The sequence below is a fragment of the Anabrus simplex genome, chromosome 1 (assembly GCF_040414725.1).
Source record: "Anabrus simplex isolate iqAnaSimp1 chromosome 1, ASM4041472v1, whole genome shotgun sequence".
Classification (NCBI taxonomy): domain Eukaryota; kingdom Metazoa; phylum Arthropoda; class Insecta; order Orthoptera; family Tettigoniidae; genus Anabrus; species Anabrus simplex.
The window spans coordinates 1,306,437,203-1,306,451,242 of record NC_090265.1 but is presented as its reverse complement, the minus strand read 5'-3'; the positions used below and the strand labels follow the sequence as shown (position 1 = coordinate 1,306,451,242).

Here is a 14,040-nt window from a genome sequence, read left to right as displayed (position 1 = left end):
ACCAATACTAGACTCCTGAAACAACTTTTTGATTTCTTTTGGAATAGTAAAAAAAAAAAAAAAAACATGGTTTAAAGAAATGCAAATGGATTTAGATGAGTTGAAAATTACTAAACGTCAAATTGAAAATATAGAAGAGAGATGGATTCTAAATAACAAGTACACAAAACTATCACTAAAAATATTGCAGTGTAAGCAGTATGTTACATCTGCAGAAAAACGCAAGATCATCCAGAATGAAGAAGTTTGGGGAAAGAAGAAAGTTGTCAAGTGCTAAGAGCTGAACTTACTCTTTGAAAACTTTGTTGTATAAGGTTTGATTTTGGTGCTCCAATGTGGGCGTAAACAGCATAAATAAATAAATAAATAAATAAATATATAAAATAAATAAATAATATTATGGTTATGCTGTAAATTTTTAGTCTACCTGAAACATCACAGGAATCTTAGTAGTCATCATGATTACCATTAGCAGCATCACTTACTCATACCGTCTGTAGCTTGTGTGATCGGCTGTAAGTTGTGCAAATATGCTTGTGTAACAGTGAAATTGTAATCAGATGACTTTAATGTTTGTACTTGATACACGAATTAATCACAACAAATTTAAAGACCTTGGGGGTAAAAAGTGATAACCCTCATATTTTAGATTTTTCAGTTCATTGTTGTAAACAGTTATATCCACCATGAAGTTGTTTTTTCTTCTTCTTCTTTTTCTTCAAGAAGTTATTTAACGAGAGATGGCAGCACAATTCAGCTTCATTTTCATAACAAGCCACATCTCTGGAGTAATCACTCACAATCCCCATTTCCAAGATGGTGTATACTGTAATGTTCTTGAAGATGTGCTTTCTTCTAAAGAATATCTCATTTATGGTAAACAAAACACTGAAGATGAGGATATTATTGACAGTGTGACAGTTTAAAGGATTCTGATTACACTGAAATCCTGCAAGATAATGGAAGTTCATCAGAAAATAGTGAACAGATATGTTTTTCAGATGGCTAGCAGCCGTGTTTATGATCCACACCACCCGTGTGTTTCGTGTAGAGTACCGTCATATTGGGTTTGTCTATTAGGGGCTTGTTTGGGTATTTGGAGGGGACTGATGTAACATCTTTCTTTGACCCTTTATGGCTAGCAATCAACATGAAAACTGTCCTTTTATCCTTCCATGCCAGAACAAGTTTAGAACCTTTACAAAAAGAATATGTCCCCTTGTTTTATTTTGTTTTGGTTTTTTATTTTGGAGCTGATGTATTATGTCTTTACAGGATGGCATAACTGTACCTGTCATTACTCTATTCATGAATAGGAGTTGGTTAGCTAATTGTGGTGACATATAATACCTGTCAGTATATATGTGATAGCCAGAAGGAGGGTTCTAGGGACCTTTGGTGAGAGAAGAAGCAAGAGCAGTAACAATTTGAGAGTTTTTAGAAGGTCTGAACTTTTTTCCTCGTGACCTGTGCAAGGCTTGAAATAGTACACATATCCGTTACTACTGTCAGACAGAACAAATATTTTGAGTCCAAATTTTGTGGCTTTCATTGTGTTGTAAACCTTAATGAAACTCTCCCGTTGAATTATATAGTATTCTCGTCAATAGAAATATTTTCAATGGGAGTATAAGGAAGCATACACTTTTCTACATATTGAATTTTTCTGAGATCATGATTTTAGGGAGGGTGTGTGAAATGTAGCCGGCCCTGTGGTGTAGGGGTAGCATGCTGCCTCTTACCCACAGGCCCTGGGTTCGATTCCCGGCCAGGTCAGGGTTTTTACCCGGACCTGAAGGCTGGTTCGAGGTCCACTTAGCCTACGTGATTAGAATTGAGAAGCTATCTGACGGTGAGATAGCGTCCCTGGTCTAGAAAGTCAAGAATAACGGCCGAGGGGATTTGTCGTGCTGACCACACGACACTCCGTAATCTGCAGGCCTTCGGGCTGAGGAGCGGTTGCTTGGTAGGCCAAGGCCCTTCAAGGGCTGTAGTGCCATGGGGTTTGGTTTTTTTTGTGTGTGTGTGAAACGTAATTCCAAAACAGGAGTAAAAATTCATGACGGGGCAAAAAAAATGGTACCCTACTAACCCATGCCTTAGAGAAGTACTTGGTAGTATCTGTGAGGGAATGAAGACCCATGTTTATCATAACTCCTAACAGTGCTTTTATATCTGTGTTAAGAGAATGTTTCCATTCGTTTAGCCTTGACTTCCGTGTGAGGGGAGTGATCTTTTTTTTTTAATGTCACATCAGAGATCGTTTTCTTCACAAATATGATTTATCAATTCGTCGTCTCCAAAAGCTGTAAAAGTTGTTAGTGGGATGTAATGCCAATAACATTATTATTATTATTATCATTATTAATAATAATAATAATAATAATAATAATAATAATAATAATAATAATAATAATAATTCATCATCAAAAAATACTTCAAAGTACTTTATAAGCACTGTATTACAATCAGAACCAGACGAAAGAACTGAACTAGGATTTATACCTAACAAGGGAACCCTATAACTAGGCCCAGGATCCATATCGGACACATCTTTCCACTCCGAGTCATTGTCACCATCAGACGCAGGTCTGTCACTTGTGCTGTTCTTGCTCCCACACTTATCACTTTCACTTATTTCACTATTCCTGTCAGAAAAACGACAACCTGATTCTATTTCCTCATCAGCCCATAGCATTTTCCATGACATTATGTGAAAATCACCAAATAAACATCAGAAATATGAACACGCATGAACACACATGCAATACCACATGCATGCATCTGAATCAACAGCAGCCTGCGGATATTGTTAAGTTACGGAGGTCTCTAGTGGTGATATGTTAACTATTAAACCTGTGTCTGCATGGTGCTGCTATCTCCTAAGTCCAGCTAGCATTTACTATTACAGCGACAGTCGGTGCAACTTTTGAATAAGAGTTATATCCGGATGTATCCATGTTCCACTCGGGAAAGATTAATAAAATTCCAACTTCTTTGAAACCATTTAAGAACAGACTAGGTAAAGAACTGATAAAGGAATCTGCCACCTGGGCAACAGCCCTAAATGCAGATCAATTTTGATTGATTGATTGATTGATTGATTGATTGATTGATTGATTGATTGATTGATTGATTGATTGATTGATTGATTCAGAAGTACTGTCTGAGATGAGAGCTCTATCATACTTATAATTTAAAAATTTCATTTTTCGTATTGATTGGATTCAGTGTATAGATAAAAAAAAGTGTTCTACCGACCAGTACGTGTTTATTGTAAATGGATTTACATTAGTACCCTGAAAGGCTGAAACCGGTACTAATGTAAATCCATTTACAATAAACAAGTTTTGATCGGTGGAATACTTCTCTTATCTATACAGCTCTATCATACAGCACAATCCTTTGTTTTCTCATTCTCTCAGGCATCAGTAATGTGTGGCTTCCTTTGAGGCAAAAAATCAGTTTCAGAATCACTTCTACCGTATAACTGATCGTAAATGTCTGCTCATGCCATGGCTAGTAGATGCCATTTTGCTGCAGAACGTAAACATTATTCCGCAGATGTTGTACCTATTTCCAGTGATAACACTTCTAAAATGAAACCGGTAAACATAGGAGTACCCTTATGGTATATATGAGGTAAAGCATATCTACCATTTTCCTGCAAACTTATTAGAAATATGTAACTTTAAAATTATGTATGACCAGGTTCAACATATGACCTGAAATGGTGTATAAGCAAAATCAGACTGAGTCTGACATTGGACGCCAGAGGGTTAATAATGGCACGCTGGAAGTTAACTGTTGAAAGCTGTTTTTATGCATCGTAGATGCTTGAGGAATCTCTAAGACCTGCACGACCCAAATTTTTAATTAGTCATTTTGAGAGAGTTATATTTTTTCTTTTTAATTATTTAATTTTTAGTTGGTCACAAAGGAAATATGTTATTAGTTTAATTTTAATTAATTGTTGTATTGATTTATCTTTGTTATCTAATTGTTACAGGACTTTCACAGTGGGATATGGTAAACCTCCTGACGAAGATTTCTCATTGCTGGTAATACTTGTTATTAGCATTGGACTTGGTCTTCCAGCTTTATTAATCATCATTAGTGGTATAATTATGTTTGTCAGAAGGATCTCGCACAAGAAAGATGATCTCTTCTTAAGCAGATGATCCACAACGGAAGACCTAAGATATTTAATATACTCATGGACTTGAAGCTTCAATTGCCACGTAAGTGCACTATGTAACATTTCTGAACATACAGCAGATTCATTCAAACATCCTGTGTGAAATTGGACAGAGTACAGTGAATCAAATTATCTAAACATTTCCTACTTATTTTAAATCTGTAATTCTGAAAATGTTGTATGTATATCTCTTCCAAATAGACTGGATGAATACAGGAGACTCACTGTAATAAACAAATTCAAGCACACAGTGGCTTGTATTTTCCATTGTACAAAATCACAGGCCGGTTGAGTTTTACTATTTACTATATCCTACTGGGACTGTGTAGTGATTTTGAAGACATTTTACAAATTTACGGGTGTTAATCTTTGTGCTATGTGGACTTGTTTGTTATGTGCTTCTTCTTGCATTTATCACAGAAAACTGATTCATTTCCAGGGCTCATTTTAACTATGGTTATTTAGTCATTTTAAAACTTTAAATTACTATGTGGTTGTTGACATACACTAGTGTTTGTCAGATACTAACAAACCGAGCTCAATAGCTGCAGTCGCTTAATTGCGGCCAGTGTCCAGTATTCGGGAGATAGTAGGTTCGAACCCCACTATCGGCAGCCCTGAAAATGGTTTTCCTTGGTTTCCCATTTTCACACCAGGCAAATGCTGGGGCTGTACCTTAATTAAGGCCACGGCCGATTCCTTCCCACTCCTAGCCCTATCCTGTCCCATCGTCGCCATAAGACCTATCTGAGTCGGTGCGACGTAAAGCAACTGGCAAAAAACAAAAAAAGATACTAACAAATGCAATGAACTATGGGCAAGAACTTTTTTTAATGGAGGTATTTATTCACAAGTCAGATGAAATCCTGTTAAATAGTTATTACTGTAAAATAGGGTGAATAGAAACAATTTTAACTTTTGAAATTGTCTGGACAACACTTTACGAAAGATACATGAATTATTTATGTGGCAATGTATGGGTGTAGGTCAAACTTTGGCAGTTGCCATTCACAAAATATTTTTATAAAACATGTCTGTTTTTTATTTACCTGCTCATGGGGTGAATGGAAGCAGGCATACATATTACCATAATGTTGCTATTGTACCTTCATTTGGGGGATTGGAAACAGTCTATATTTAATATTATTGCTATAAGTGGGGTGGAATAATAACATAAACATCCTTTCTCAACTTTTGTATGTATTTATCAATAAAATCAGTACAAAATGAGTAGGTTAAAGTGAATAAAAGTGTACAACATTCAGGTATATTTCTAAAATTTACACATTTACGATGTCAAATGGTATTTCTATGCATAAAATGCCTACTAAAACATATATGCCTGTCCTGTATAAAATGCAAAATTTGAAAAAATGATGAAGTCCCGGCCAGGTATATTGTCTCTGAACTTCTTTACGATCTTCCCATGAGCAGTAAATATGTTCCCATGAGCATCAAGATATTGTTTTACAATAATCCTCACATCATATGGGTCCATTGGGTAACCCCACTCAGCACATACACTTAACCTATCTTCAAGCAATTCTTCTTCTTCTGCAGTTAATACTGTCTGTCCACCTTGTTTCTTTATGGTACCCTTTCAAGTCACATGATGGTACAATACAGAATAGTTTATTTTATGTTTCTTGCCTGCGTCCCTATAGCTGAGACCATGTTTGTGATATCATCCACTGCTGCCTGGATTTGCTGTGTTTGTGATAGCACTTGCTCCTAGGATCGTGTTTATAAGTTCGCGGCATGATGAAGCTCTTGTTTCTATTCACCCCACAAATCGACCCTTTGTCTTGAAAAATAAATTGAGGTTAGATATTCAAACACATGTAAAAATATAATAATGCCATATTTATGCTTTTGTTTATTAAACATCAGACTATGTATTTCATAAAAAAAGATTAGCCTACGCCAACATTTTACCTGCTGTCTGAATGAAGTTTTCCCGCGCCAGTTTCCTCGTGGTGATTTGGCTTCACTTTACTTGACAATGGCTTCCACAAAACAGTGTGGACAACCTTTGAAGTATGAATTTCTCTTCAGTATGTATTATTTCACAAATATATCCAACAAATTTTAAATTGCAACAATTACAGTATTATTTATAGCAAATTACTAAACTTTTCCTGGTTTTTGTTTCTATTCACCCCACTGTTTCTATTCACCCCATTTTAGGGTACATATATTTTGCTGAGAAACTCAATGACATTACATAAATTCTGGACTGCCACCAGGAAGAAGTTTTTCTACATAAAAAAAGGTAACAAAAGTAAAATTGAACATTTAATACAACTTTCATTCTCACAATTTTGCTTTACGTCGCACTGACACCGATAGGTCTTATGGTGATGATAGGGTAGGAAAGGGCTAGGAGTGGGAAGGAGGCAACCGTGACCTTGTGGTACAGCCCCAGCATTTGCCTGGTGTGAAAATGTGATACCACGGAAAACCATCTTCAGGGCAGCCGACAGTGGGATTCAACCCCACTATCTCTTGAATGCAAGCTGATTGCTACATGACCCAAACCTCACAATAATTTGCTTGGTAAACATTTTTATATTATGCTTTATTGTAAAAATAGTCCGCTTCTGTAGCATAATGGTTAGTACTATTAACCGCTGTCCTTGAAGGCCTCGGTTCAATTCCTGGTACTCCCAGAAATGTAAGAATGACAGGAAGGCTGGTATGTGGTTAAAATGCTATTTGCAGCTCACTTCCATTCGGGGCGTGACTGGAAAGAGATGTCCTTAGGATGAGGGCATGAGTTTACCTTTTATCTGATAAACAACTCTAAAAAGTCAAAGATTAATAATGCAGTATATAGTCTATAGAATTACAACATTTGAAAACAAAAAAATTAAAGAACAGCACATTCAATATTAGAACGGGCATATAAAGGAAAATACTGAGAATATAGATGTGATATTATAATTGACAAAGATCACTGTAAAGTGGCGACTACCAAAGGTTGGATTCTGCACTTTCGCAAGCCGAATCTGTTCCAGAATTGAATAAAAAGCCTACTTATTCTGCCATGTGCCCGTACCATTAAACTCAGTACTTTGACCTCTTCTAAATGGTATTTGCTCTTGTAAAATTCAATTGTAGGTGTGTAGATGTTTCATGTTTCAATATTAATCACCTCAGGCTGGGCAGTGTGATGTGCCATTCTGACTGTGGGATCGAGTATCTAACCTTTTCTTAAAAAATGTTTTTAAATGTTATCTTGATTCTTCTGGTGCTACAGTTTGTTGACATGTTGTGCTTCGTAAACAGTATAACCTTTTCCATGAAGCTCTTCGGCGATGAAGATCTTATTTTATGACTAGCTGATGTACCCGTGTTTTGCTATGGAATTCTCAGAAAGGCTGTCTTTATGGATTTCCCAACTGAAGTCAACATAGGTCATTACAAGGACGTCAGTAGGAATTTCATGATTAAAAGCAATATTGTCATAGGAAATACTCGATCAAACGAAAAACCACACATTTTCTCACTTATAATGAACAGTACTGCACTGCCGATCTAACCGTCCAAAGTTCCAGACCTAGAATGACTAGGCTGCAGACAGCCACGAACACTCCTCTGCCATTATTCCGTTAAATGTGAGCACTGGTCATGTTAAAGATGTTGATTCCCATAGAGAACCTGAAATATTTGTTCCGAATGAGTAAATTTATTATGCCAATATAGTTGGTGCATTATTGGACATGTCCAACAACTTTATCATCTGATGGCCAGCCAGGCATTAATTTTTGAAAATGAGACAAAGTCTCTCATAGTGCATTGGCACTGCCGGTGGCTCCAAGTAGCCTACGCAGTGGCCTGCACTGTATGCACTAGCCATGAATCTTGATAGGTGTGCTATTTACCAGTTGATGAGCCCAACTTAGCACACTAGGGCGAAACGCTGGCAACCAGGAATGAGTTAGCTGGTAAATTTAAATGTCCAATAACGCACCAACTTTATTGGTATAACCACTGCTTACTCCAATCAGGGCATCAGAGTAGGGATCAAATTGCTAGAATACTATGATGAACCAGTGTGTTATGTACAAGTAGTATCAGAAAATTTATGAACCAAGGGAATGGCATGCTAAAGAAGAGGGAGACCTAACTCCCCAGCTACTTCCCACCAGTATTCAGGCAGGCTGTTATACTCGGTATGCAGCAGTAATCCCATCTATCGGGGTTTACTCCCTTAGCCTTTGTAAATCCCTCTTCTCCACAAGGCAGTGGTATCCTCTTCTAATTTTCTCCAGAGAGGATGGGTTGCTTCATCCACCATCGTCATTCCGAAGGTCTCCTTTTTTGCCTAAGATGCTGTTAAGGTCTTCACCCGTAACCCTGGGCATGGACATTATACCCCGTGGGACTGGGTCCCTACCTGAACTTAGCTCTTCTTCACACTGGCCTACTGATGCGACATGGATACACCAGACAAGAATTACTCAAGTGAAGGATGGGGAAGGAGACCCTATCTCCCTTGAGCTGGGTTAAAATAGAAATATGAAGTGGAGAAGAAGAGTGAGACAATTTAAGACAGACATTTGTAGAAGCAGCAACTGACGTATGCAGGAAAACAAAAGCAAAGGTTAAGGGAAAGGAGACACGGTGGTGGACAGACAAAGTAAGAAAAATGAAAAAAGGAACAATGTAAAGAAAGAAATGGATAAGGAAAAGAAAAAATCTTAATCAGAAGGATGAGAATAAGATAGAAAGGTTACATGTGGAATACAAAAGATTGAAACTACAAGTAAAGAGGAGTATCAAGGAAGAAAAAGAGAAATGTTGGGGAGAGTTTTTGCACAAAATTGAGTAAGATAGTTGAGGAAATCAGAAACTATTATACAGAGTACTAAAATCAAAAAGAATAAATCAAGAAAAAATCAAGGCATTAAAGAGAGAAGATGGATCCATAGTACATGACGAAAAGGGTCTTCAGAAGTATTTTGAAAAACTTTATAATGAGGATGACTGCTCGGAGGAAGGAGGCTATAAGAAAATGTAAATAATAGATGGAGAAAAAGAAGAGAACCTGATAACATGGTTGGAACTTGAAAGGGCAATGAAAGCAATGACCAAAGGCAAGTGAAAAAAGACGAATTCAATGCTGATATGATTAAGGCAGCAGGAAGCATTGGACTACAGTGGCTCAATACCTGAATGTCGTATGGAAGGATGAAAGGATACCCGAAGATTGGCAACAAAGAAGCATTGTACCACTGTTCAAAAAAGGAAATAGGAAGAAATGTGAAAATTATAGAGGTATAACCCTATTATCTCATGGACTAAAAATAATGGATAAAGTCATAGACAAAAGACTGAGGGATATAATAGAAACACAGTTAGAGGAAGAACAATATGCTTTAGACCGAATAGATCAACCGTAGACTTGATATTTAAGTACGAACGATAATGGAAAAATATCTGGAAAGGAACAAGGAAATCATATTCGTATTTTTGGACTTGGAAAAAGTTTAAGGTACAATTCAGAGAAAACATGTATGGGAATGCCTACTGAAAAGGAATGTACCAAAATCATTAATTAACAATATAAAAATGTTGTTTCATAAGGGTAAAAGCAGTGTACAAGTGGAGAGTGATGACTGAAACATTTTATACAAAAAAAGGTCTCAAGCAGGGAAGTGCACTGTCACCATTATTGTTTATTATATTGGTGGATGAAATCATAAAACGTGTAAAACAGAGTATCAGTAGTGATGAAGTGAATGCTTTGGTGTTTGCAGATGACATGTTGATTTGGGAAAAGGGAAAAAAGGAAGTACAAAGGAGACTGGACAATTGAAATGAAAATATGAAGGAGTTTGGAATGGTAATTAGTGAAAAGAAAAGTGTAGTCATGCACTATGGAAAAGAGAAAAAGAGAAGCCAAGTGAACATAGAGGGAGAACGGTTAGAGAATGTAGAACAATTTACATATCTGGGTAGCATTATTAATGGAAGTAATGAAATCAACACTGAAATTAATAACAGACTAAGTAAACGAAACAGACTTTCAACGTATTAGGTCGTGTTACGTACATGTAGTACGTGTTGAAGAGATGTTAAGTACAGAACAAAAATGGCCAGCCGGACACCAGTGGGATCCGAACCCACAACCTCCCGATTTCGTGTCGGTTGCTCTACCAATTGAGCTATGGTGGCCTAGGCCATCTTTGTTCTGTTTGAAAGGATCTGAGCTACAGGTCTGGCACTGCTGCTAGCACACTCATATCTCTTATTTAGTAGTGTGCTAGCAGCAGTGCCAGACCTGTAGCTCAGATCCTTTCAGAACAAAGATGGCCTAGGCCACCATAGCTCAATTGGTAGAGCAACCGACGCAAAATCGGGAGGTTGTGGGTTCGGATCCCACTGGTGTCCGGCTGGCCATTTTTGTTCTGTACTTAACATCTCTTCAACACGTACTACATGTACGTAACACGACCTAATACGTTGAAAGTCTGTTTAGATTACAATGCGGTCGTAAAAATTCAATATTCATAGACTAAGTAAAGGTGCAACATTTTATCATCAAGTCAGAGAGCTTTTATGAGATGACAAAGTACCCAAGGGAACGAAATTAACATTATGTAAACAGTATTTCATACCAATTATAACATGCAGACTAAAAATGCTGGTAACTAATAAAAGACAAGATAGTAAGATCCAAGCAGTAGAAATGTTTAAGAACATCAGTTAAAAAGACAAGAAGAGATAGAATTCAAAATATTAAAATCAGAGAAGAGCTAAATATAGAACCGTTTCTACAGAAGATACAGAAAGCAAGACTGAGATGGTTCGGACATGTAAAACGAATGGGGAAGGAACTGGAAGCAAGAAGGGAATTGGAAAGAGAAGTTGAGGGAAGGAGACCTGTTGGAAGACCGAGAAGAAGGTGGATGGATCAGATTTGAAAGGACATTAGAGAAGCTGGATTGGATGTGGCGGAAGTAATGGAGCATGAAAAGTGGAAGGACAGAAAGGCGTGGAGGGGGCTTGTTAACCACACCCGGGTGACTGGAGTGGGATGATAATGATTGTGTAGGTTTAGTATTTATATTTAGTAGGTACAGATTTCACATTCCATTTTGTGTAGTCTTAAAATTCATATCTCTTATTTAGTAGTTATTTTTATAATATTCTTTACAGCCTGCCATTTTTATTTAAATCATTTTGTAATATTTAATTGTGAGACTTGGTGTGATGGCAATATGCTTTGATCTGAGCCTGACAGTGGTGCTAGTTACTTGTGCCAGGCTCCTCCTGTAATCCTTCCTGTGTGACCTCCCTCTCGAGTGTTGAGTGGGCATAACCAATGTATTTATGTATGTGGTGAGAAGTTTGCAAATAGTCTAGAAGAGCATGTTGTAAGGTGTGCATATTGTAATGGATTATTTAAACATTTAACCTCCTTAATCCTTCTCATAATCCGTTCAAAATGTTAGTAACTAGTAGTTATTAAAATTTAACATATTTGGTGTTTGAATGTTTAAAACTAAGTTTTGCAAAGTTTTGTAATTCTAAGAATCTTTAGGAGATGAAAGAAGATAGCTCATAAAATCTTTTGGAAGCTGAAACATTAACATACAGGGACAGGATTGACTTGCTTGCTTGTAAACTCAAACATTGCAACAAAATTGCGTGAGATTGTGGAAGAATATTGACTATAACATGTTGAAAAGTAATGCAAAATCAGACTTTCTCCTTGTGTCAATTAATATGTAAAATGCGACTTGTTTCAAATAATTTTGTACCTGTTCATTGAATGAAATAATTTATAAGTCCATCTTTTTATTTAAAAATGGAAAAGGATTTGCTTAATTTTGTATATGTAACAAGTATTTTTGAGTTTTATGCTCATCGTCTTATCACTGCTTTCTGCCATTTTTATTCTCTTATACTAAACAATATTGTGTTGTGATCTGTCCTGTTTATCATTTTGTTTTGTATTAATTTCAGATATGAAGGTAAATTGTACTGGCAGAAAAAAGAAGCAGAAGAAGAGGAAGTTAGTTTTATCCGCAGATGATAATGGACATTGATGTTATGCCATAACACCAAATATGTTACTTGTTTTAAGGCTATTTACCAATCATGCAATCATGTACATGACAGGAATGGTCATGCTTCTCCACTGGCTCATTCTACACCCAGAGCTTTTACACTTGTGTTATAATGCAATCTGATAAGAAAATTATAGGAAAGCATTGACTCACCAGCCAGAGAGCACAGGTGAGAACTTATAAAGAAGAGAAGCTCCTCTATCCAAAATTTTTAGTAGTTTCTTCTCTACCTATAGAGAAACATGAAATCTGTCAGTGAAGGACCTGCGAATTGTGTGTGCTCTGAACATTCTTATCTTGTAAGTTGTTACTTTCTATGCTGTTTTCTCCTGATAGAGGCTTATACTGATTCTTTCAGGTATCATATTTGATAATAGTTGAATGTATGGTTTTTTTAAAATTTATTTGGGTAGTGAAGCTATTTGTAGAGAAAGGAAGTATGGTGGTTGATTCTGGAGTCTTGATCCTATGGACAAAATGTAAACAAGTATATCATGTACCATAAATGTAACACATTTTCTGTTATTAGGATATTAATTAAATGTTATCAGTAAAATGGGCAGATGCTCTGCCTAAAATAACCAGTTATGTTATGCTCTTCCTTTTCTATTTTCATCTCGTTTTCTTGTTCAGTCTTTGGAGAATTATTTCTGAGCTTGATGTATGGGAACAAAGATCACTTTCTGATTGGTATAAGCTTTATTTTTCCTGAAGTTCCATGGCCAGGTTGTACACAATATTGTGAAAATAATGAACAGACTTTAAATTTTTACCCCTATTTGTCAGTTCTAGAATGACTGTTATAGTCATTAAACAGGCTGTGATTTAATGTAGTTCCATTGCTGTTTGGATGTAAGTTAAAATGAAAATAATTGTCTGAAAGGATTTGTGTGTTGTTTTGTACTAATGAACTGTTAATAAAATAAGTTCTATTTAGCCTCTGTACTAGTGTCTATAATTACTCTTCTATTTTTGCTTATCTTGAGTAAGTAACTTCAAATTGCTTTTATAAAGGTTTTTACTACCTCCTTGCATCAAGTATGATGGAAAAGGATGAGCAGATAGTACAATGTGTTTTTTCTGAATGGAGGTCAGAGTTTATGAATTCAGCAATGATTTTAAGTGGAGTGTAATATTTATTTATTTGAAGTGAAAATGTGATACAGACTGCTTTAATTGTTAATGAATAGATGGTACCATATACAAGTATGAAATAAGCTGCACCACAGTTGTCCTCCATATTGATAAGTACAAGGATCATGTTGTTCTGAAGATATAACAGCACTGCCACCACATTATATCAGTGCAGGTAATTGTGAATTGGAATTGAGCCTTGCTAAGGTTTACTATGGCTTCACATGCAGTAATTTACTATGACTTATTCATACAATCTATTTTTAGAATGGTAACAAATCTCTGATTGCACCTTTGAAAATTAGTATAGTGCTACAGTATTATGAATACAGTAAAACCTCATTGATTCAAATTGCTTGGAACTCGAAAATTGAACTTTGAATTACGTGATTTTGAATTAAACATCGATCATAAAACTCAAATATTCTCTCACCAATTGTATGTAATGTAACAAAATTATTTTAACCCTATAAAAAAGAATGGGGCACTGTTCAACACAGGAAATGCAATAAAAGGTGAGGTTAAGTTTATGTTACCATATGCCACTCACAGGTATACAAATGTCATAATAACTAAGTCTGATGAAAGGGTTGAAAGTAGCAACAACCAAGGCCTTTGTACCCTTGTATA

At 36.2% G+C, this 14,040-nt stretch overlaps 1 protein-coding gene and 1 non-coding gene across 2 annotated transcripts in view; both read left to right on the top strand.

Moving 5' to 3' along the window:
- LOC136878512 (glycosylated lysosomal membrane protein) overlaps positions 1-13,221 on the top strand; it is a 114,349-nt gene extending 101,128 nt beyond the window's left edge. The window contains exons 6-7 of the mRNA XM_067152089.2: positions 4,010-4,241; positions 12,173-13,221. Of these exons, the coding sequence (XP_067008190.1) occupies positions 4,010-4,181 (172 nt within the window). The 3' untranslated portion in view covers positions 4,182-4,241; positions 12,173-13,221. The remainder of the gene's footprint in view (positions 1-4,009; positions 4,242-12,172) is intronic.
- TRNAL-CAA (transfer RNA leucine (anticodon CAA)) lies at positions 10,522-10,598 on the top strand. The gene has a single exon. It is a non-coding gene; the product is annotated as a tRNA-Leu (tRNA).
- Positions 13,222-14,040: the final 819 nt, after the last annotated feature.